Genomic DNA, 23791 nt, shown 5'->3' with positions numbered 1-23791 from the left:
TTGATCTGTTCAGGTCAGACAGTGATCTGAACAGGTGAACAGGTAGGTGAACAGGTGAGAATAGGTGATAATTTTGGGGCTGGTTGGACAATGCAGAGTGGCGTTAAAAAAAAAACGTCCTGTTTAATGTTTGGAGTAAATTGGACCATGTATGCCCGAGATACAACAACCTGGTGTTTTGATGGGGATTCGAATGCCAAGTAGCACTATGCGAGCCCGGGACCTGATGGGGCAGCGGGGGAGGGCGGTCTGGGACCGGGCCCAGTGGAGAGGCATCCACAGCCTATATTAATATTCAGTGTCATTTAAGAAAGTGTTCACCAGAAAAACGGGGTAATTTCAATGAGGCCTTCGCACGGTCGGTGTTCGGGCCTTTAACCCTGTGATGTCTCCCACCCACAGTTAACGTCAGGCCACAAACCTCCCATCATCCCTCCATCCGGCCGTCGCGCGCTGCCAGGTGTGACACCGGGGAGACAACGCGGAAGTGCTCAGTCAGCAGCAGCAGCAGCGTAGGAAGCCGCCGGCTTCCACTGAGCTCCGTCCGACAACATGTCCAACAACGAGGAGATACGATACTGCCACAGGTTCTCCTACATCGTCCTCAAATTCACCCTGTTCGCGTATTCCATCGTCTGGTGGGTAAGTATCCTCCGTGTTCGTTTACAGGGGAGCGTGCGCTGCTGCGCCTGGACACAGCTCTGGGACAGTCAGACAGGTTGTGTGTGTGTGTGTTTGCTGGTGTGTATGTGTATGTGTGTGTGTGTTTCCGCTCCAAAAAAGCGACCGTCGTTGTGGTGAGGAACGACCGCGCACAGTTTAGTGTGTAGTTCTGGAGAGACAGGTGTTGTGCCCGTTGGAGAGCTGTTCTGCAGGAGTGGAACGACACCATATAACCGTGTGTCTGCTGCAGGCTGACCACACCCTCCTCCGTGCACCCTCACCTCGATCCTACCTGATATTACACACCGTCAGTGTGAGCACACACACAGAGAGCATCTAAGGAGGAGGAGGCAGAGGAACAGTAGATTCAGACCTAGAAGTTTCTGGGTATGGGGCCGTTACTGTAGCAAAACTATTGACAAATGTCTGTGTATTATCAGATTTGTGAATGTGTAGAAGAATCTCCAAATGCGTAATGAGATGTGTGAATGTGTACATGGATCTGCAAATCAATATTTAGATTATCTCTGTGTGCGTGTGTGTATAAACAGATTTGAAAATGTGTTCAAAAAAGTATTCAAAACCGTATTTAAAATCCGTGTGTGTGACTGTATCACAACATGAGTCATGTGTGGGCCACCCACCACATGATAAGTCAGCAAACTGTAGTCAGTAAATGGGAAAAACAGAAACCGCAATATCTCGAGTCAGGTGCTGTTAATGACACTTAAGCCTATACGGTTTAGCCCTTTAGCCCGATAATACAACTCTGTCTGCATATACAGCCTAACATTAATTATAGGCATTTTATATTTCTAAAATATTTTAGATGAAATACCTTTTTTTTATACACAAGCAGACACACAACTAGAGAGGCTCCTTTGATAATTTTCCCGTCTTGATACCAATTCCAATACCTGGACTTTGTTTATCGGCAAATACTGAGTACTGACCAGTGCATTAACAAAAGAACAACAACCAAACTGTACACTGAAAGTGTTGTATGACATTAATCCTGTATGGAAGTAAAGATTGATGATATTGTTGAATGGCCTGGCTCAGGTTTAACCCCTTGAAAAACAAATACACAGAATACATCTTATTATCTAGTTTAATGTCAGTTTCAAAAAGAGCACAAATTAATACATTAAGGAACACACAGCAATAACTTTCTTTAAAAAGCTTGCATACATGTGGCGCATTTACTTGTAGGACCTTCCTGTGTGAAGTACTGCAAAAACAGTCTGCTCTAAAAACAGTACAGCAACTGCATATTTGGAGCAAAAAAGAGGAAGAAGGTATTTTCAGAACAAAGAAAATAGCATTTTTATCTTGGTGAAACTGATATACTTCAAACACGTTGCAACGGAATTGCAGTGGATTCACATACTTGCCGATGCCTCAACCGACATTATCGTCAGTATTGGGACATCTCCACACACATTAATGGATTGGACTTGAAGTAGTGTTGCGTTGAATGCAACTTAAACAAGAATGTCAACACAAAAATAAGTGCAGTAAGATTCTCATTCTTGCTTAAAGTGTATTGGTCAATTGAGATAAAAATGAGGGGCATCTATGTACAGCATAAGACAAATAAATTAATACTTTGGGTACGAGGGGAAAAACAGGAAATAAATAGAAAAGGGAAGGGTTTAGAAAAATGGCTAACCAGGCAATTCCTTTGTACTGGTTATATTGAATACTTGCATCTTTTAATAGACCTGCTGTAAAACAGTGTAAGCCATCGTCTTCATGACTCATTTCTGTTAATGCACGATTCAGTTGCCACTGCTTTTCTGAGTACAGTAAAGGGGAGAGGGTTCAGTTACTGGAAGTCTTTAAAGGTAATTTTTGCACTCAAGCTTTCAGTATTACCATTTTCCCAAATTGTTTCCTTTTATTTAAGTAAGCAATTTTAAAACCCCATTTCACTCACTGCTTTTAGAGATGTATATGTTAATGTACACAAAAAGGCTTCCCAGAATAATAAGTTATAGTTGATCATTATTATGTTTGAGATAGTTGTTAGCTGATGACTTTGTGCCGCCACCAAACGTAGGGATTACTCACAGGGACAATGGGCCGATGTCCAGCGACCAAGTGCCATCAAAGGCCCTAGAAGCTGAAGTTAAGATGTAGATCCAGACTTCTTCAAGGAGAAAGTAGGAGAAATAGAGACACCTACACAGGAATAAGAGGCTGTATTTGATTTCTGAGGGAGTTAAGAGGTGAAATGGAGTGTTGCCTGAAGAGCACTTATCATCCTTTCTACTTGGATGAATCATTAAATGAATAAAAAAAACATACATAGGTTTATTCCAAACCAACTCACCCAGAATTCATATTTTCTCAGTCCAGACCCTCCTAACAGGATGGACAGTTGTAGTTATAGCGTTATATAGCCATTAATAATACCATAAGTGAGTAGACATATTGTATATCCAAACAATCTAGTTCCATGATATATATCTAAACAAAATGGAATTCTTGAATTATAATCATTTGCTTCCTGAGTTTTTGTTTAAATTGCAAGAATAAAATGTGGCTCCAGGAAATGACACCAGGAAAAGGATCTAGATACAACTGAAACAAGCCAAACCCAGCAGCAGCTCCTTCACATATAGACCACATGGCAGATGGTATATCTGATTGAGACAACCGTCAGTGCGCTACAGAAAATCACACAAACAGAGAGAGAGAGAAGTCAGTATTGGTTTCATTATTGAGAATGAAAGGGTGTGTGTGTGTGTGTGTGGGGGGGGGGGGGGGGGGGGGTGAGACAGATTAAAATGTGATATTTACTTTTTTATTGATTCAGTCACATGTTAAAGACACAATCTCACAGCCCACTGTCTCTGAAGTACGTGCTTATCTCAGCACCATACTGTTAAGAACAAAGGGCAGTTTACGTCATATTGTCACATCCTCCTATTGTTTCATGTAGACATCTGCAAATGGGCACACACACACACACAAATACAAATATTATTGGGTCCTAATTTTTTTTATGACCTGTTCTTCATACTGATTCAGTCGCAGAGGACAGGATTTCCTTGGGCCAGAGATCAGCTGCAAACAGTAAAGCAACATTGCATATGTTGGACGAACAATGTAAGAGAATGTGACTTATTTCCTTCTCATAGAAGACATAGAAAGACAACAGCTTAATCTAATCTAGTTTTGTTGTGTATGATCCAATGTGTTACAGTTGACTAAGACTAAAACCAAAACTAAAACCAAGTATGGGAGTGATGTGAATTCCACAGGTACTGTGTTACAGTCCTTGGGAACTACCCCATAACTCGTTGTAGAGACATAATGCAAACAGTGCTTTCAGTAGTAGGCAGAGCAGAAGTTATTTTTTTTATTACTCTAACATAATTGGCGGTGTGTAAAATGAGTTCTGACTGCCAACAGTTGGTTATTCCTCTCAGTTAAATCTCAGAGCAATGCAAGAAAAACTGCACTTTTATTGTCTTGTTGCTGTGGGTTTATTTAGCCTCTGCACGATGTTATCAGCTTTTGTTATCTTATTTCTTCACTCAAGGTTTATCTAACAGTGTCTCATAGTGATAACACACATTTGAACTTGATCAGTTTTCTGTTATTATAGGGTCTTATTACACCGATGTACGACGTACATTTTTCTAGTAAGTCTGGTTTTATTTAATTTATTGGTGGGATCTTACTACCGTGGATCCATCCCCTGATCATTACTGCGCAGACACTGGCTCCAAATGTGCAAGATGCCATCCCTCATATCAGGGATATTTTTTGTTAATTTCTGGAAAGTGGGAGGAAGTGGAGAAGCAATGTCCATCTTTCCATACAGTCTAAGAACTAGACTAAAAGTCTTTGCCATGTTAGCACTGCTGTGGGGCTCTAGTTAACTGTGTACAGTTTGTATTCTGTTTTCAAAGCCACATTTTAGTTTCAGCTCTGCGTACCCTCATAGCAGTTGGTGAAGCACATTAACAGCTCTGTAAAGTTGCTTTATTGAGGTGTTGGCTAATGCCCTGATATTGTCACCAAGTCATCTGCAGCTAAGTGCATGTGGATAAACACAGCGCTGCCTGTGTTATTGTATTACCTCAGCCATTTCAGTTAAGATTGGTTACGTGAACCTGAATGATTTCACAAGACTCTTTGTAAAGATAATCACTCATCAGTGTTGACATATTTTATTGTGTGCAGAAATTTAGACTTGCTTTGTGTAAAATGCTCTTGGCTGAAAGGAAGTGAGGTTTGGGGGTTGGCTGGCAAACAGCCAGCAGCGAGATACCATAACAGACAGCAAGCAGGGACATGTAGGGGAAGGACATCATGGTGGAGTGTAAACACTGCTCTGACCTTTAGAACCCAGATTTGTCTTCCCTCGCTTCTTCCCCTCCTCCCTGTCTGAAGAAAGATTATGCGGAGGCTGACTGCACCATTAGCAATTAGCAGCAAATGTGTCGCAATTTTATGTGTACCACTGCTCTGTGTTCCACTGCTCTGTGTGAGCGGCGTGTGTGTGTGTGTGTTTGCAGCCCAGACAAATTATCTGCTTCACACCACTGATAGTTCAAAAATTAAAGTCAGGCTTCCTTTGATTATTGAATTAAGTTGGAGTAATTGACTATGAGTCAGATGGGGTAAGGCTGTGTGTGTTTGTGTGTGTGTGCATCCAACAAAGTGAGAACCTAATTAAAGAAAGCTGTCATTTATAAACAATACTGCTACATTATATGTCCTCTCCAGTCAGATGAAAATCCAGATTATAATTAGATTTATTACCTTGTGTGGGCTCACAGCAGAAGTCTCCTACTATCAAGGCTGCAGAGATTCCTACAGTCAGGCCAATGCTCAGAGAGGTCAGTTTTCAGTTTCAGCTTTTCATAGATAGAGTTGGTCCATGGAAGATTAAACAAGATTAGTCTACATCATTGTAACACAACACTGTGCTGCTACACTTAGGCCTAGCAGTGCTTCAAGCTAAATGCTAAAGCAAGCAAGCAAGTCAATGTGTTCACAGTGACAATGCTAACATGCTGAGGTAAAGCAGGTACAACCATGTTCAACATATTGGTTTAGCATAATTAGCATGATAGCATTTTTGCCAATTGGTAGAAAGCACAAAGGTTTCAATAACTCAGGTAGTTTTCCAGGTTATTGCAATTCATTCCGATAATAATAAATGTATGTAATAAAATTTCATGTGAGTTGATCCAAGTCACAAATTTCCATCTCCTTGTGGCACTCGGAGGCAGATCGTACGTCTCCTGGTGGTTCAGCTTGGCCTGCTGTCAACATGATCAAATGAACATAACCTTCTTTTTTTCCTCTCTGTTTGCAAGTCACAGTTTTTTTAATGCATAACTTTACTCCCCGGTGAAAATAGTGGCCAAGTCTTTAATTAGCCTGGTAAAAGTTTAATCAAATAGGATGAGCCTACAAAATGAGCTGGTGGCCTAATTGAAGTTCTGTTGTTTCCTCCAGATATTCTCCTGTGGCCCACTCACAGACCAACATCCAGAGAAATGGGGATTAAATACAAGGGGTTTAAATAGGAATAAAATCAAAAGAAAGTTAATTAACGTTGAATGTCGCAGGTTCTGCATTTTTACAGCTTTATTGGATTTTAAAACCATCACAACTAATGAGTAATGCCATGTGATTCTTACATTAACCATTAATGAACATATGAACGTATAAGACTACGATATAAACATGAGTTATATCTTATACTTTTAGCTAATGTAGCATAATTAGTGTGTTTGTGTCTGTAGATGTATCAACCTGGAGACGAAGCTCGATGCCTCTTTGTGTGTGTTACGCATATTTTAAGTTTCTGAAATAATAACAATTCACTGATTATGCCTTTTTCCCCATTATATCAGATCTGATGACTAAGCCTTGTTATCTACTTCCTCTTTGTTTCCAGTTAACAGGTGGATTTCTCCTTTCCATTGGCATCTATGCTGAGGTGGAGAGACAACGCTTCAAGACGCTGGAGGGCATGTTTTTGGCCCCAGCTGTAATCCTGATCGTCCTGGGAATTATCATGTTTATAGTCTCGTTGATTGGAGTCTTGGCTTCACTGAGAGATAATCTAACTCTACTGAAAGTGGTGAGTGGTGTTCTTGTACACAAGTTATGTATGTGGCCCCTAGATTCTTAGTAAAAGACTTAATACTTAAGACTTTAAGACTTTAGAATTTAGTGTATGTAAATGTTTAATTCTGTGTTTTTCATAGTGACACATAAGAGCTATTGTTGTATAGTTGTAAACCAGTGGGTTAATATTTACTTTTATCTCACCAATGCTGGTGAGATAAAAGTAAATATTAACAGTGAATGAAGCCACACTGCTGTGTGTGTTGTTATCAGAGCATCTCTGTTCTTTGTGTTGTGCCTGTTCATTTTAATGCATATGAGCTAAAATCTGAAACTAAGACTGTTGGCCCTCACGTTTATAAAGCATCTCTTTAGCAGTGATGCTCCTGCAGTGATGCAGACAGACCCCCTCTTTTGTACAGACGTCTTTCAGAGCACACAAACAAACCGTTCACAGATGTTTGCCTCTTTGGCGACAGATGTAGTGTAAGACAGTGTTGAAAGATCCTGATGTATAATTTCTAAACTACAAATTATCTAATTAGTTAATTTATTTATGTATTATGTTTATTTATGTTCATTATTAATTTTATTTCAGTAGTATGAAGGTAAATATGTCTCAGTATATAATTGTTCTTTTCTCTGTTTTCTGTTTGATCACAGTTCATGTACACCCTGTCAGTTTGTCTGATCCTGGAACTGCTCGGAGGAATCTTGGCGCTGGTCTTCCGCAACCAGGTGAGCTGTCCCTGGTGTTGATCAATAGTCTGTTAGAAACACTTCCATCCTCAGCAAAGCATAGATAGTGGAGGGATCGATCACAACGTTGCCTCAAAGGCTTTAAAATCTGTGGAGCTTACAACATCCTATTTACCTCCAACTTGATACAGAAAAACAACCCAATAAATCTGTTACAAGTGAAAAACACATTAAGACATGCAAGTAAATTAGTATTTATTATACAGAATAGACCAAAGCATTAAGATTATATTTATGATATTGAAAGTTGAGATTACAGTTCGAAAAATAGATTTGGCAACACACCATCCCCTCCACCATGAAGATCTGGACAGAGGACAGATTATTTGTACTGCCGCTCTGTCATGAGGGAACACAATAATATGCAAAGCTTTATATATCAGTAAACTGACAGTGGTCTGCTGCTGTTCACAAGGACATGATACGAACCAAAGAAAAATGTATCGAAATAACATTATATTTTCTCCCCTTATGGTGTCAGTTCACTGCATACATCAGGCGAGGTAATAAAAATAGTTAGGCTAAATTTGGTAATAAATAAAAAAGTATTAATGCCATATCAATTTCAGCTGCATATTTTAAACAAATAATGAACTAAACCATGCATGTGGTATATTATCTTTATTAAATGGGGATTACGACACCAAACTGAAATCTTATTTGCATATATATCTGGTCTGGAAATGTACAGGGACTCCATAATCAGAATGAGCCTGCTCAAGATGAGATAGGATTATTGTTTGTGTGATATTGGTATGCTTGACCTGTCTTTGTATTCAATCCACTGTCTCTCTCTCACACATTTCTTCATTCTAATCCTTCTTTCAAATACTTCATTTATTTCTCCTTTAGTCTTTTAGGCTGTCTCTGTCTTCAGTTGTGGAACACATCCCCCTCCCTGCAAACTTAAACTTAATGATGACCTGTTTATAAATTAACTTTTATAGTTTCTAAATAGTTTTAAATAATAATAATAATATTTTACCATTATTTCATTTACATTTGGCCAAATAAGAAGAGATGCCATTTTTAAGATGAAAATACCAAGTGATATTGTGATGAGTTCTTTAATAACGGTTCAGTGTCATCTGTCACAAGGGAAACTAGTCGATTAACTTCATGTCTATAAATTCGCTTTTTGTAATGTGGTTTAAAAGGCAACGTCTCGCCCAATAGATTCGCTGTGAGGGCCTGGTATGCTCAGAGGAGGAAGAAAATAAATCAAATGAAAAGCTCATTTGCTTTAATCTCATGAGGGTAGCAGACTCAATTCATCAAGGAGACGTGAAGACAGAGCACTGCTAGACCTGAATGAGAAAACACGTCCGAGGCTAATAAACTAGAAACTAGAATAGCTCTCAGTAGAGCACGTATCTCAGCCAAGGCCCAATAGTCTCCTTAAATTCTGCACCAAATCTGTAATTTTCATTCGGACATTGTTCTCTTTTCTTGAAGATGCATATAAACCTTTGATTCACACTAAATCCAGATTATCTCAGCTATTCATTGATGTGGGTTTCTCGCCCTATTTGTTACTGAACAACAGCTAGACCCCCATGAAACCACATTTAAATCAGCCAGATCTGGATTTTGATTTGAATCAGCACACTCATAGATATCAGTCCCCTAAATTTGACTGATTGTTTTTCATCAATAAATCCATGCATTGAAAAATCTGTTTAAATGTTTATAAATACCCTATTTCACAATTTTAAGTCTGCATCCACCCTAAGATTTAATGACTTCTTCCTTGGCCCTCCTCCCCTCCTTCCACCAAGTGTCGTGAAAAACAGTTTTTGCATAATCCTACTGACGATAAAGAAACCAACATACAAACGGACAGGGGGGAAAGCACAACCTCCATGGCAGAGTTTTAAACAACTAAAGAATTACAAGCAGTACAGTGTAGTAAAATGATTAGAATAAACTAGACATCTTCCTGAATGAAAATCTTTCCATGAGTGGAGTTCAAAGCTGCAAATATGTTTTTCCAGTCTGTGGCTAGATTGAAACATTTACCTAATGTGACCCCTTGGCACCAGATTGTGAGTGACAGATGTTTGCTGATGCTCAACACATTTTGATATTCCACTTCAGTGGATCAGTCACCTTGACGAGTCACAGCACTTCCTCTGCAGAGCTGAGCTGCCTGTGTGACACACTGATGGTCCATCAGCTGTGACATTGACATAAACAACAAGGTAGCATGACCCCCCCCCCCTCTGTCCCTTGTACACAACCTAACTGAATTATGTATTTGTACTCGCGTAGACGGTGGACTTACTGAACAAGAACATCCGGAAGGGCATAGTCAACTACTATGATGACCTGGACTTCAAAAATATCATGGACTTTGTTCAGAAGAAGGTAAGGTTATACCACTCTTACTTTTCTGTCATTTCACCCAAACATTCCTGTCAACAAAACACTCAATTTAAAGGTCACGTTCAAATAATGCACATACAGAACAGTCTGCAGCCATGGTTACCATCACACGTCGGATTCAAGGTCTGTTTAAACTACCATCAGTGAACTTGGATAATCGCACCAAGTCGTGTCCGAAATACTGAGCGAAATGTGCCAAACCAACACTGTACACCTGCTCCCAGAGTCCATCATCCTGCCACACACACACAGCAGCTGAGGATTTAACTGCCAACTTTGATCAAGTACACAGTGATGCAGTGTCAGACTGATCGCACAGTGAAATTAAGAAGCAGCCGGCAAGTCCTCTTATTAATAGAAGAGAAACAACAAATGCTCCTTCAGTCTGCAGGCGTCACTCCTTGTCGCAGAGTGACCAGATTGTGACTTGATCAAATGATAGTTTGGAGGATTGAAGCCCTCTAAGTAGTTACTTATCTAGTTGTGTGGTATAAAGGATTAGGAATTGAAATTCAGGTAAAGTTCCTCATCTGGGGAACTGAGTCAGCTTGTATGTGCCAATGTGTGTTGAGGCTACCATTCATATATGTTTCTTTCTATGATCAAGATACATTTGTTGAATTTTCTGTTAGGATTCGATCAGCTGTGGATATTTGGCATGAGAGATTTATCTTTTTATTCTCTCTGGTCTGTGGGACTGAGCTCAGATGGAAATTAGAATGAAATTAGAAAACCTTTTTTTGCCCCTGCTCAAACATTTTAATACGCTATATCTGCATCTGTATTTCGATCTGCATCCAATTGAACTCACAGAGAGATCAGTCCACTAGAAATGTCAATTATTTAAGATTCATGTATTATTCATTGAGAAATTTGTTAAAATATCCCAAAACACAACTTCTCACAATGTTAAAGAAAGTTGTAATAAAATCCTAGATCTGCCGCTTTGTTGTGATCTGCACCAAAATGTATTTGGCTTTTCTTTGACACATACCACATCCTTCCACAACATTTAATGGTTTCAACTTCATATTTATAAGCATTTGTAGCAGAGCTGTTAGTGGAGACTTGTCGTGTATCCCCTCATTCTGCGTGCATAATCAGATTGTTCTGAGATATGCACAGGAATCTGTAAATTTGGTGTGTGTGTGCCAAATGTGTAAAAAAAAAAAACTCTAAACTGTATTTAGATGTATTAAGGTTTGTAAACGTGTCGCCAATTCATAGATGTGTTCACAAAAAACCCAGTCTTTCCAGTTTCAGAACCCACCTTTTAAGCCTTTTGATCCAGCTGTAAAACACATATCAGGTTTTCAATAACAGGAAATGAGAAAACTCCCATCCTCTATCCAACACACAAACGCATATATCAGTGGAAGGTCACATCATATCCTGTATTAAATTAATTCCAATCTGATCTTTTCCGTCCACTACCCCTCAGTATTTTAATGGAAATATGACATTTAATACACCAGAAAGGATTCTATTGTCTTCAACACTGCAAGACAGTGAAGCGCTTCCCCCAACACAATAACATTGCCTGGTTATTAAAAATACTAATGAGTCCTCAGTATTCTAATGGAAATATGACATTTATTACACCAGAAACAATTCTATTGTCTTCAACACTGAGAGAGACAGTGAACAGCTTCTCCCCAACACAATAACATTGCCTATTCAAAACACTAATAATAATATTGACTACTGCTGTCCTTTTTGAATAAGCTGCATTTTCCCTTGCTTTATCAGAGGACACCTTCGCCAATCAAGACGCCCATCCTCACAAACACCACACAGTTTAGATATTCCAGATAGTTTTCAATCAGGAGTTACAGCTATCAGTGTTCTCACTGTTTCTGGGACTATGTGGTTTGCATCAACACGTTTCACAGCACTGCAAACAACAGAGCTGAATACTGAATGAATTAACAAAACCAATGAAATGAAGAGTGGATCAAAGTGTAGTGTTAGTGAAGTAATTTAAAAATATCCAGTCAATGATGCCCTGTCAAAACTGACCTATCGGTAACTCTGCCTGTCTATTGATTGCGGATTGATCTGTTTTAAGTCTGCATCCATCCATCAGATAGGAGGCTGGCTTAACATTGGCAGGAACAGTCCAAACTCGTTTGAAGCCATTGATTGTTTGGTCAGGTTGTGTTACTGTAGATCCTCTGCTGCTCTACAACAGGATAAGAGTTCCTCCTTATCATCTCATGGCCACTAGCTGTCTGCCAGTGTTTCACTGACTGATTACCTCCTGGCTGTTGTTGTTGTCCACTGTGTCCTTTTCATCATGGAGGGATGCTTACATCTTCAGCTGTAAACAAGAGGCTGATTATTAACTTAATGTCTTACTACTCTAGGAACAGTAGAGGTTGTTTATATGATATTTTAACTTTAAACACAATGAAAATAAAATCCTTACATATTGAACCTTTACTGAACACTTCAATATGGACGTCACGCTTCATTCAAATAATGTCTGACTGATTTGAATGCTGAAGCAGTTGCTGCAGAGTCAATAACACCACAGTGGACAATTGTGCCAGTAAAACCTTGTTTACTGAAAACAGGAACTTCATCAGGTATCAAAACATAACAGGTCAGCATCAAAAACTCCCCATCTTATATCAATAATGTTAAGTTAGCTTCAGTCAGCGCGCAAGAATGTTAAAGACAAATTCTGAATTAATTATTATGCCCTGTTTCTATCAGAATCAGATTCAGATCAGAATCAGAAAGTATTTATTGCCAAATAGGTTTACACCTACAAGGAATTTGCTCTGGTTATTGGTGCATACAATGAACATAGAAACATAAAAACATAAAAACACAATAAATACAATACACATAAGAAAAGCAATAAAAAGAAACAATATATATTTACTCACTATTTACTTCTTATTTACTCCCTTTTTCTAATATTTATACAAAGTAACATTTATTTGGACATAAACATATCTAAATAAAAATATATAATAGATAAAAGATATAAAAAGTGAAGTAAAAAGGGAAATGCAAGATGCAAAACAGTGAGCAGTGTCAGATTGCAATATGCAACATGCTGTTGTTGGCAGTATGTTGATAAAATAATGATTTAACTCAGAACAGTAATAAAAGAGCTGTAGAAGAAACATGTTTTTTTTATCCTTTATAACCTTATCATGCATGTGAGTGCATTATAATAATGAAGGCAGAAAGCGCGGGATGAACTGAGTTGTGTCTTGTTGTCACTGCAGCTTGTCGTCACTTAGGCTACAAAATCAATCACTTCTTTTAGCAATAGAAAACAGGATCAAATATCAGCGTTACCATAGTATCATAAGCAGTGGGATAATAACTGTAGTATCAATTCTCTCAAAGTTCCTCCCAAATGTCCTCATTATACATATAAACACATACACACTTATACACACATTGGTAGAGTGACTCTCTTTTTAGAATCCAAAAATTGTTACCCCCTTAATCCATAACCTCAGCTCTCAGATATACGACATGCATGCACTGATTGGTGCACTTTAACTCTGGAGTAATTACTCCGGGCTGTGAAAAAGGCATTACCCTTAAGGACCCCCACCTGACTCTGACTTTTATTCCGCCCCCACACCTCAAGGATGTGTTAAATTAATACATTATATTATATTATATTATACTACATTACATTGCATATTGCAATCTGACACTGTCACTGTCTTGCATTTCACTTTTTTACTTCACTTTTTATATCTTTTATCTATTATATATATTTGATTTAGATATGTTTATGTCTAAATAAATGTTACTTTGTATAAATATTAGAAAAAGGGAGTAAATAAGAAGTAAACAGTGAGTAAATATATATTGTTTCTTTTCATTGCTTTTCTAATGTGTGTTGTATTTATTGTGTTTGTATGTTTTTATGTTTCTGTGTTCATTGTATGCACCAATAACCAGAGCAAATTCATTGTAAGTGTAAACCTACTTGGCAATAAATACATTCTGATTCTGATTTAGGGTAAAACTGAAATAGTATTTGATTGAGACAGAGATGAAATAAAGGAAAACACTAGAATAACTGGTCAGAATTCTTGACGTACTTTATATTTTGCTTTCATATTAGTTAGCAGTCATCCCCTCTGCAAAGTGACTGCAGGGAGAGTTTATAGAATGAGAGGTACTTCACTCATCTTCTACAGTCTCGTTGGTGTTGGTCAGTGTTTTGAGATTTCGGAGCTTCAGGTTGATCTTAAAATCTGCCCTCGACATGACTCTTCTCAAAGTGATTATTCACTACATGACTGATGAATTGTATTGTATTGTACTGTACAGCTGCACCTACTTGTTACTCTGCCTGTTTTAACTTGTAATGTTTTGTTGATTAGTGGCTTACAGTCACAGATATGAATCACATTGTAATTGCTTTGCCTCCCTGCAACCTTTGTGTGGGTCCTGACCCAGAGTTGGCGTTCTCTGCTGTCACACCATTGGGAGGAAGTATTTACTTCCTGGCAGCCTGACATCATGATCTCACTGTCTTCCAAAGAGCCCACTACTACTCCTTATTTATTTGTTCACCTTTCCTCTTTAGCTCTTGTCTCATCTTCTCTTACTGTCTCTCTTGAGCCTGACCCTTTGTCCCATTTGTCCTCCTTTTCTCGTTTACTGCCTTTTAGACTCATTTCCTCCCTCACAAGAAAGTATCTGTCTTACTAAATGACCGCTGAGAGCGACTCTTGGGCTTTTTAGTCGTTACTCTCTGCAGCTGCTCTCTCCCCAGTGAAAATACAAATCAAATGGTAATTACTGATACCAGATAAAAACATTTTAGACTGCTACTGTTATTACAATTATGCTGTAACACCAGTCAGTCTATAACAGTGGTCAGTGCTCTCCACATTGATTTGACATTCATTCAGTTAAACCAGCCGTGTTATAATTATTCAGCATTCAAGAAATGAAAGTAGCGCAAAACAAGAGTCGATTTGGTCCTGTTTCTGCATCGATGCAGAGTCGTAAACGTCCACAGCGTGATGCATCTGAGAGTCGAGAAATCTCCCCACCTCTACATCACTAATAACATCAGTAACAGCTGCATCCTAGTAGAGTTCTTTGTTACAGCTTTGCCTTAACTACCCTGAGGAGTTCAGCAATCCACCATGACGAATGTCTTTGTGTTTTGCATCAGAATGAATTATCTCAATTTTTATTTATTCAATAAAAATGAAATTATCATGGATGCTGGAAAAAATCTTTTGTATAAAGAGCATGATGTGACACAGAAACAGTAAATTATACCAAATAATGAAGTTGTTTGAAACCATGTTTGAGTCATTGTGACTCAGAAGTTATCAACCGAAAGCAATAATAATTGTCTTTCTATAGATAACTGCTCCAGCCTCGTTTATTGGCCCTTTGAAATAATAATGTTGGTTTTTCTTGAAGTTTTGTTCATTAATGGCTGGAATAGAGGACAATAAAAGTAATTGATTGGTGTCACATTATTTTGTTCCCATAAACCAACAGCAGGAAGTTGGCAAGAATCAGTGGAGGCTCTAGTTGTGATTGATTGTGGGGGAAACGCTTTGGTCTGTGAGGCTGCTGCTTACAAATGCTGCCTGAGTGTTTATGATAACTCTGTGTTTCGGAAAAAACTATGAAGTTTGGATTTTATTATTTGTTAATGTGAGCAAGATGCGGTCTTGATCTTCATAAATTGCTTATTATTTATTTATTTTATCCATGAAGAGGGGGGGACAAGGTTAATCATTGGTCAAATTGACTGAGGCCTCCTGACTGATGATATTGCACCCAACAATGCAAATATTTTCAAAAATTATACTAAAATTTCCTCAACTTATCCTGTTTATTAGTTAGTCATTGATGATTAGAATTGTTTTAACGTGCACTTTGTCATGCAAAAGCTCTATGCACTTATATAGGAAATTTTATTAAATGTCCTTGCTAAGATAGGGCTTTAATTATACTATATATGACAACTATAAATAATGATTTGAAATGGCCTTTTGTGGATCAGTGTAACTGTAGGCCAACCATTTTAGAGGTGAAAGCCGTTTTTTTTGTCAAACATTCCCCTCAAATTTTAAAGAATTTGACATTTATCAATTTGCAGTAACATTTACCTTATCTCATCAATAGCATTTTTACTTTATGACATTTCTATCTGTGGTCTTCAAATTGCTTTTCATTGTTTCCTACTCTTTGCCTTAAACTCAGCATTTTTACCTCTGCCAAGGAGGTCATGGTTTCATGCCGCCTGTCAGTCAGCTGGATGACTAGAACTACTGAACTGAAATGTTGTGGAGGGGGTGGGCTTACGACCCAAGGAAGAACCCATTACATTGTGAGATAGGACGTTAACCTTGTTGGAGGTAGATGCTGTCTGAGGGCCCTTCTAGTTAACATTTTTGTTCCTGTAAAGCTCTTTGTAACTGTGTCCTGAAATGTGTTATATAGATCAAGTTGATCAGTATTCCGGTTGTATCTAAAAATCTGAAGGAAATACAAGCTGAGATCTTTGAACATTGCTCATTGGATATAATTCCATTACTTACATAAAGTAGGAAACAAATCCAAAACAATCATGAAGGAAAATGTTCTAAAATCTATTGATTTGCATGTAATTTCCCAAATGCTTCTTTATGCACCAAACAATATAACTCATCATAACTAAGATATAATACATTTCAAATTTGCTTATTATGATTATCATATATCCTTTCCAAACTGATATTGTCTAAATTACAGATTCAGAGCAAATATTAAGCCTTACCACCACCTGTCAACAGATAGAGGTAAAGTAGGAGGGAGACAAACACACAATTTAAAACTCGTAATTACATGCAAATCATCATTAATTATGGTTCATTTCATCCCAAAATGTTACTGGCATTGCCTGAGCACAGCAAAAATAATAAGCAATAGAAAGTTGTCTACTTTGTATCCCTCCCCTCAATTCTGCCCACCCCAACTCTACACTATCTCCTCCTTACCGTATACATTTTTCTCCATCTCGTTCTTTATCTCTGTTTTTCCTTCCTTCTTCCAATCACTGCACTTGTCTCATCACTGCACTTGTCTCATTTCTGCAGTTTAAGTGTTGCGGAGCTCAGGAGTACAACGACTGGCAGTTCAACATGTACCACAACTGTTCTGCACCTGGTCCAATGGCCTGCGGTGTCCCGTATACCTGCTGCATTACTACTAAGGTAGGTACCACGATTACTTTAACTCTTACTACTATCACAACACTAACTGCTGCTGACAATATCTGACACCATTCCTGGAACTATTACTGCTAAACTACTAATATAGAAGCCCAGTGTTATCTGTTTCATCTCAGCTTGGGTTCAGCTATCACAAATAAACCAGTGCTATTACTATTGCTGCTAGTACTATTGTACTTATATTGTTTTTATCATAACACACCACTTGAAATCTAGAAAACAAGGCCTGGACAACATGATGAGCTCAATGTGTTTACAGTCTTACATGCACACTAATATCCAGATTTTTAATTTTTTTAATATTTCATTTATGTTTACATACACACAAAGAATTCTTGCTATTAACCTTATTTTGACAATTTTAATTATCTATCTGGACACGAGTTGCTAATAAAATATTAGATTCCTATTCCGTACATCTGATTATGACTCACATCAACATTGGGGTTCCGATTTAAATGCCTCTCATCTTCCTTATGATGGTGATTAAATCTGTGCGCTGCCTCACACACAAAGACACACACAAAGACAGGTGATTTCCTCCCACACAAAACATCACATGTTCCCCTGTAATTTATACACCTACACTCTCCCAGAGTTCACAGAGAACAAACATAAAGGTTTTATTCAGAAGACTAAATTGATGAACAATCCCTCATAACTGAACTCACCAATCCTTTATACTGGGTCCTCGATATTTTTAATTCAGTTACCAGAGCTCTGCATTAAGATTTTTATCTCAACTCGCATTACATCAGACATTATTAAGTCAGTTGTAATGAAAAGGTTAATTAATAAAGTGATTTCTTTCCTATAACCCTACATATTATGTCTACAATCTTTTTTTCTTCATTCAGTGGTTTTAATTTGTTTTTCATTCCGTTATTAAAGTAACGTATTGAGTCTAATGAAGTTGCAGTTCTTGCTGCTTGTGTTCACGTAATGTTAAGCTACCTAATGGCAGCTATTGATATTTTTACTGTAGCCAGGCCTGCTTTTATCACAGTCAAGATATTCTACAGTGGTGAATCAATAATACATTTTTAGAGGGGTTTCTTTTCATTAACTTTTTTATTCACATTGAGTTTAATTTATCCGTCATTACTTTTAAAATGGGTTGATCCACTGCCACTAGCGTTTGTCATTTCTACATAAATGTCTCCAGAATAAAAACTCCTTTTGAGAAAAAGTGTCTCACAGATCGCAGAAGTTAAATTTGCTCTTGACATGTGGTGATGGAGGAAAAATCTGGCAAATGGCACACAGAGTTGTGTCATTTGCCAGATTCTTCAGTATTCCAGATTCAATTGGTACAAATGTAAAAATAGATACAAGTGACGTCTTTCACATAGAGTTTCATAGTCATTCTGGTAAAAGGGTCAGTTAAATTCTCATTTAAATCATAGTTCATGTATGAGGTTCATGTGTAAGTGCATTGGTCCTTATCATTGACCTAACAGCATGAGCTCAATCGAAGCCTTGCAATAGTTGATTAAAACTTCAGCTGTTTAGTGTATGATGTTTTCAGTGTTTGATTGCAACCCTGCATATTTTCCTCTGTTTGCTGTGGACTCCTGATGCTCAAGACTGTTCAGTGTTCTTACTGTCTGTCTCTCACTGTCTTTTTATTTCTAACTCTTGTCTTTGTCTCTCTGCCTCTCTCTCCTGCAGCCTAATGAAGTGGCCAACACTATGTGTGGCTGCAATGTGCTCAAACAAGAGGTAAGACTGATTGACATGACTGAATTAAGACAAGCTAGATGTTTGGACATGTTTATTGTCATGCAAGTTATGTAAGTTTACATATAATTGTGTGGATGGATATTCACACGTTTTCAGAGTTAAAAAGTGTCACACGTTTAAAGTCAGTTTAAATTGTGGTGCTTTCTTTAAACGCCAGATCATAATAATGTTCGCTGGCAGTGTCAGAATGTCGGCCGGTGTATTTATGTAGATTTATGAGATGGTGGTGGATGTTTGCCTGCAATAACACAGTGTGTCTGTGGCAGCCATGTGCACTTTGTGGTTCTCACCATTTCTGCAGCAAAGCCTTTCAGCAACTCACAAATAAAAGCATTTCATTATTGATTTAAGCACATATGTAAAAAAAAAAAGTAGATTTCTAAAATAAAAACCAAACCTCACTGATAACCTATCATATTTGTGCAGCTGTTGGGGCTTGATAACTCAGCACACAGGTCAAATATATTATGTTGGGTTTTCTCAGGTGTAAATGTTATAAAACTGTGAAAATGGACTTACCTGATAAGAAGTGTTGTGTTTCTCTTGTAGCGTTTGGACTTGATTGAAATCATTCACATCAGAGGCTGCACTGATGCTTTCTTCATCTGGCTGTTAGACAACTATAAGATCATGGCTGGACTGCTGTTAGGGATCTTACTGCCGCAGGTATTCACACACACACACACACACATGCTGAGGAACCATGTGAGACTACAGGGCTATTGCTTTAATTTTTCATCTGGGTTTCCCGTGCATGTGTCATGCATGCAAGCACAAAAGCGGTAGCGCATAGGCTCAGGGGTATGCCTGAGGAGCACAGGTCATGGTTTTCTGTCACACACACACACACAAACACACACACACACACACACACACACACACACACACACACACACACACACACACAAAAACAAACTATAGTTTAGAGCCACTAATCCCTGAGTGCATTGTTACATACAAGACCATTAGTTACAGAAACAGGCAGGTTTATTGGTCTCCCTGAGGAGAAAGGGCTCATCTCATGATTTATTGTATTGGTGTAAGGGCTACTCTCCTCTGTTGGGTCCCTGATGATTTCTTCTGAATGGATAATGATAGCAAACATTTAACAAGGGAACCTTCATATGTCCCAAAGACTCACCGAAATATTTGCTAAAAGTCTCACAGTGAAGGAACAGGTGCATTTTTAGTTCCAGAATGTTTTTGAATATCTGAAGCACTTAAAACCTTTATCCATATTCAACAGCCAGTCTGATGAAAACAACTCTGACGCACGATTAAATGTAATTTGCTTTACCTCGGGTTCAACTGAACACTCCACGCTGTTCGCAGTGAGAAAATGAGCAGTGCAATTTTCATAAAATGTTTTGCATGCTGGTCTTTTCATTGAAGTTTCAAATAAAGCAGGCGAATTAAACAGATTTTTGACAAATTTAGTTTTTCTAGCGTTAAAAACATCTTCTGTCTTAAGCATTTCAATTGACACAATACATTCAAATACAGACACACACACACACACACACACACACACACACACTCACTGGCAGCTATCAATGAATCTAAGAGGGTATCTTCATACATACAGGACTTAACAGGCTTCATTGACCTATATCATGTCTCCTCACACAAAAAAATGTATCTGCAGTAGATGTCTGCAGTTCCTGTTCATCATTCATGAGATAAATTATTTTCATTGTGGATAATTTTCCCATTTCAACCCCTCTCATGGATTATAAAATAGTCATAGTAAGATTCTGTTGCCTGTTTAAATCAGCCAGTTCTGGGTGATGATTTGAATGTGCATGTCTCCAGCTCTGCATGTAATGTCACATCTCTTCCTCGCATCCTTTTTGGAAACAACTACTACATGGGGGCAGGATTCAAGTGAGGGAAACATCAACAAATGACGAGCACCATCGGTGACATTCCTTCCTTCCTCTCCGGCACTTGGCTTATCTCTCTGCCTCTCTCTCTATCTCTAGTTCTTTGGTGTGATAATCAGCTGGCTGTACATCACGCGTGTTGAAGATGCCATCAGTGAGTACGGTCACTACGTGGACGGGCTACTGGGCTCACAGGGGAGGTCAGCCAAGAGTCAGGGCCGTGTGTCCAAATGGTTTAAGTGTATGCCGGAGTACGACTGATGGAGCTGAGCAGAGGGCAGCAAATGGACTCCAGTCAACACTCACAGCTGGTTAAAGCACTGGAGACGATGCAGAGACTGTTGCAACCACTGCAGGAGTCTGCCTTCGAACTGCCGGCTCAACACCAGTGCACGTCAGCATGTGGAATGTTTTTTTATTGGGAAGAAGGAATTGTTTTGCATCCTCATTGTTTGGAATTTAATATTCATGTTGTTGTTATTTTCCAGTTTTACTGTACATTTTTGTGTATATACCCAGAAAATGAATGGTTTTAAATGACTTTGTTGACATGCAGTGTACTGGTGCCTGAGTGGGAAATAAGAGCTCATTAAGTGATGTGCTGCACTTTGCCACAGACAATCTCAGGGATAAACACAGAAACCAACATAACCACTTTTGCTCTTAGTGTTATTATATATCCTGAAATTCATCTGTTCACTAACTGTGTTCACTGATGGTTTTCTACCACCAGTTAAACTATGTGTGACGTCTTTATACAAACTCTGCTCCTTTTATACTGACACCACTGTTTACACTGCAACACTGTAGTGTTAAATACACATTGTCTGTCACCTGAAAGCAGGACTCCTTTCCTAAGTTGTATATTTGAACACACCCTGAGGTTTTAAATGGAACTCTGAATCATACCCTGCCTGCATATTCCTTTTAAGAACCATAAGTGCTCTCGGAACCCTTCAAGATGTCTTAACAGTGGTTCCCTGCTGGATGTTGAGAAAGAGCTCAACATTATCCATTGTGATTTGATTTTAAAGAGATGGATGCTTATGTAGTGCCTCTGCCATAACAAGACAGAAGCTCAGGGTTTAGTTAAGTTTCCCCAGATGCTACATTTGCTGTTTGTGCTGATTTGCAAAACGAATAGAGTGCACACTTTGAGTGTCAACGTGAGGGGAGGATTTTAGGGAATAAGACAGGACGTGCTTTAAAATGCAAAACCTTCAGACTTGTGACATTCGACTTGAACCTCACAGTACGACACGTTCAAACTGGCTTGTTCCCTGACACCTGACCAATCAGAGGACTCGAACAACCGTATATACGCTGTCTGAGTGCTACACTTCCAGACCCCCTCATCACTACTTGCTCCTCCAAAAGTTACTTCATTTGAAAAAGTGTTGCACTGAAATAATCCAGGCAGTCATTACATTGTTCTCAAACAGAATGAGATGAGTAATTCATGGCAAATCAGTTTCATATATATACTTTGAACCCGTATGAAACATATGCCTTAGAACATGTTACAACTTGTCATGTCTTATGTGAAATGAATGTGCTTCTGAACTTAGGTTTGTTGTGAAGTTGCAAACTGAGACCAAAGAGCTCATCGATCTTGAAGGGAATTTTAATTTCACATCTCCCTGCCTTTTCCTCCTTTTGTGGCTGCACACGACTGCACCACCACCTCTTAATGATATGTCTAATACTTTCATCACTGCTCAAACACAATTACAAGCATTTCAAGTTTAAATGATTGCTTTATTTTATTTTTAAAAAGGACTTACAGAGGTTTACATAGGAGCCCACTTTGCTTCTTAGGGTTGAAGGAGCGTTCTCACTTTATTCCTATTGGCATATTTAGCATTTTAAGACCAAATCTAATAATCCAGGTTAATTTAACTGGTTAATAAAGTTCATACTTAAATTAACTGTGTTAACTCAATTAACTTTTACTACCTGCTTCTCACTCAATAAACAGTGAAAAAGATTCAACACACTGTACTGATTTCACTGTAGAGAAGATAATGTGTTTTATGCTTTATTATTAAAAACTACTTTATAAAACAAACACTCAGTGCTTAATTAATGCAAATGTGATTATGATGAGTTAAATGGAAACATTTTACTATTTAATGAGGCGTCAGACACATTAAGCAGCCTCGCTCCTTTTCAACCTTTTCTGAATCTTATGCAAACTGTGTAATACCTATGACAAACGAAAGTCCACATTTGATACATTAGTGTGTGTAGCATGAAAGACCAAATATTACATTACATAAAGAATGTTTAAAAATGTGACTTTACTAATGATTTTTATGCAGTAACTACAGTCGATTTTCACAGGGTCTAAACATCAATGTGCCAGTGTTTGCTTTATAAAAGAATAGATGATTAACATTGCTGTAATTGCGAACTTTCAAATTCACAAAAGGTTTGTTGTCGGAGTTGCACAAAACCACATTTATCGAAAGAAGTATGTTGTCTATACATTTTGCCTTTTGTGGGGGATGGAAAATAAAAAGATGTAATTGTGTTGTAGAGGAGTTTGGTTGTTTATATATGAGCTGACTAGCGCTGAATCTTCCTGTTAAGAGGTATTTAGAGGTTGAGGGGGCTGTTAAATAATTTATGGTTGATCTCACACTGTGTCACAAGCAGAGTCTAAATGTTTCATGCTACAGTATGTTAATGAAGTATGTGAAAGCTCCATCGATGGTAGTGTAGAGTTAAAACAAAGGAAAACATCTTCCAACTATCTCTGCTAACATAATTTAAACAAAGCAAACTAGTTTAAAGTGAAAGTAGTGACATGGAGTTTGCAGTGCGATGAAAGGTCCCTGTTAGAACCACATAAGTAGTGATGGTTATTATTGAATAATTATCAGCGTATACCTTTTTTAGTTACATATTAGATATAATTTATCTGTGGTTCTTTTACAAGAATTCAGTCAAATTAGTACTTTGTTTAAGTCATTAAATTAGGACAATATGAACGACAATTATAAAAAAAATTCGGAACTCAGAAGTTTAAAT

The 23791-nt window shown here is 38.1% G+C and overlaps 1 protein-coding gene across 1 annotated transcript; it reads left to right on the top strand.

Annotated features, from left to right (window-relative positions):
* The first annotated feature begins 471 nt into the window (after positions 1-471).
* On the top strand, positions 472-23296 carry tspan15 (tetraspanin 15). The gene is made up of 8 exons (XM_053423262.1): positions 472-642; positions 6590-6775; positions 7426-7500; positions 9793-9888; positions 16998-17114; positions 18804-18854; positions 19425-19541; positions 20858-23296. Exons 1-8 carry the CDS (start codon positions 553-555, stop codon positions 21017-21019), a joined length of 894 nt encoding a protein of 297 aa, XP_053279237.1. The 5' UTR covers positions 472-552; the 3' UTR covers positions 21020-23296.
* The last annotated feature ends 495 nt before the right edge of the window (positions 23297-23791 follow it).

This window comes from Pleuronectes platessa, chromosome 1 (genome assembly GCF_947347685.1).
Source record: "Pleuronectes platessa chromosome 1, fPlePla1.1, whole genome shotgun sequence".
NCBI classification, from domain to species: Eukaryota; Metazoa; Chordata; class Actinopteri; order Pleuronectiformes; family Pleuronectidae; genus Pleuronectes; species Pleuronectes platessa.
This window is presented reverse-complemented; position numbering and strand designations above follow the sequence as displayed.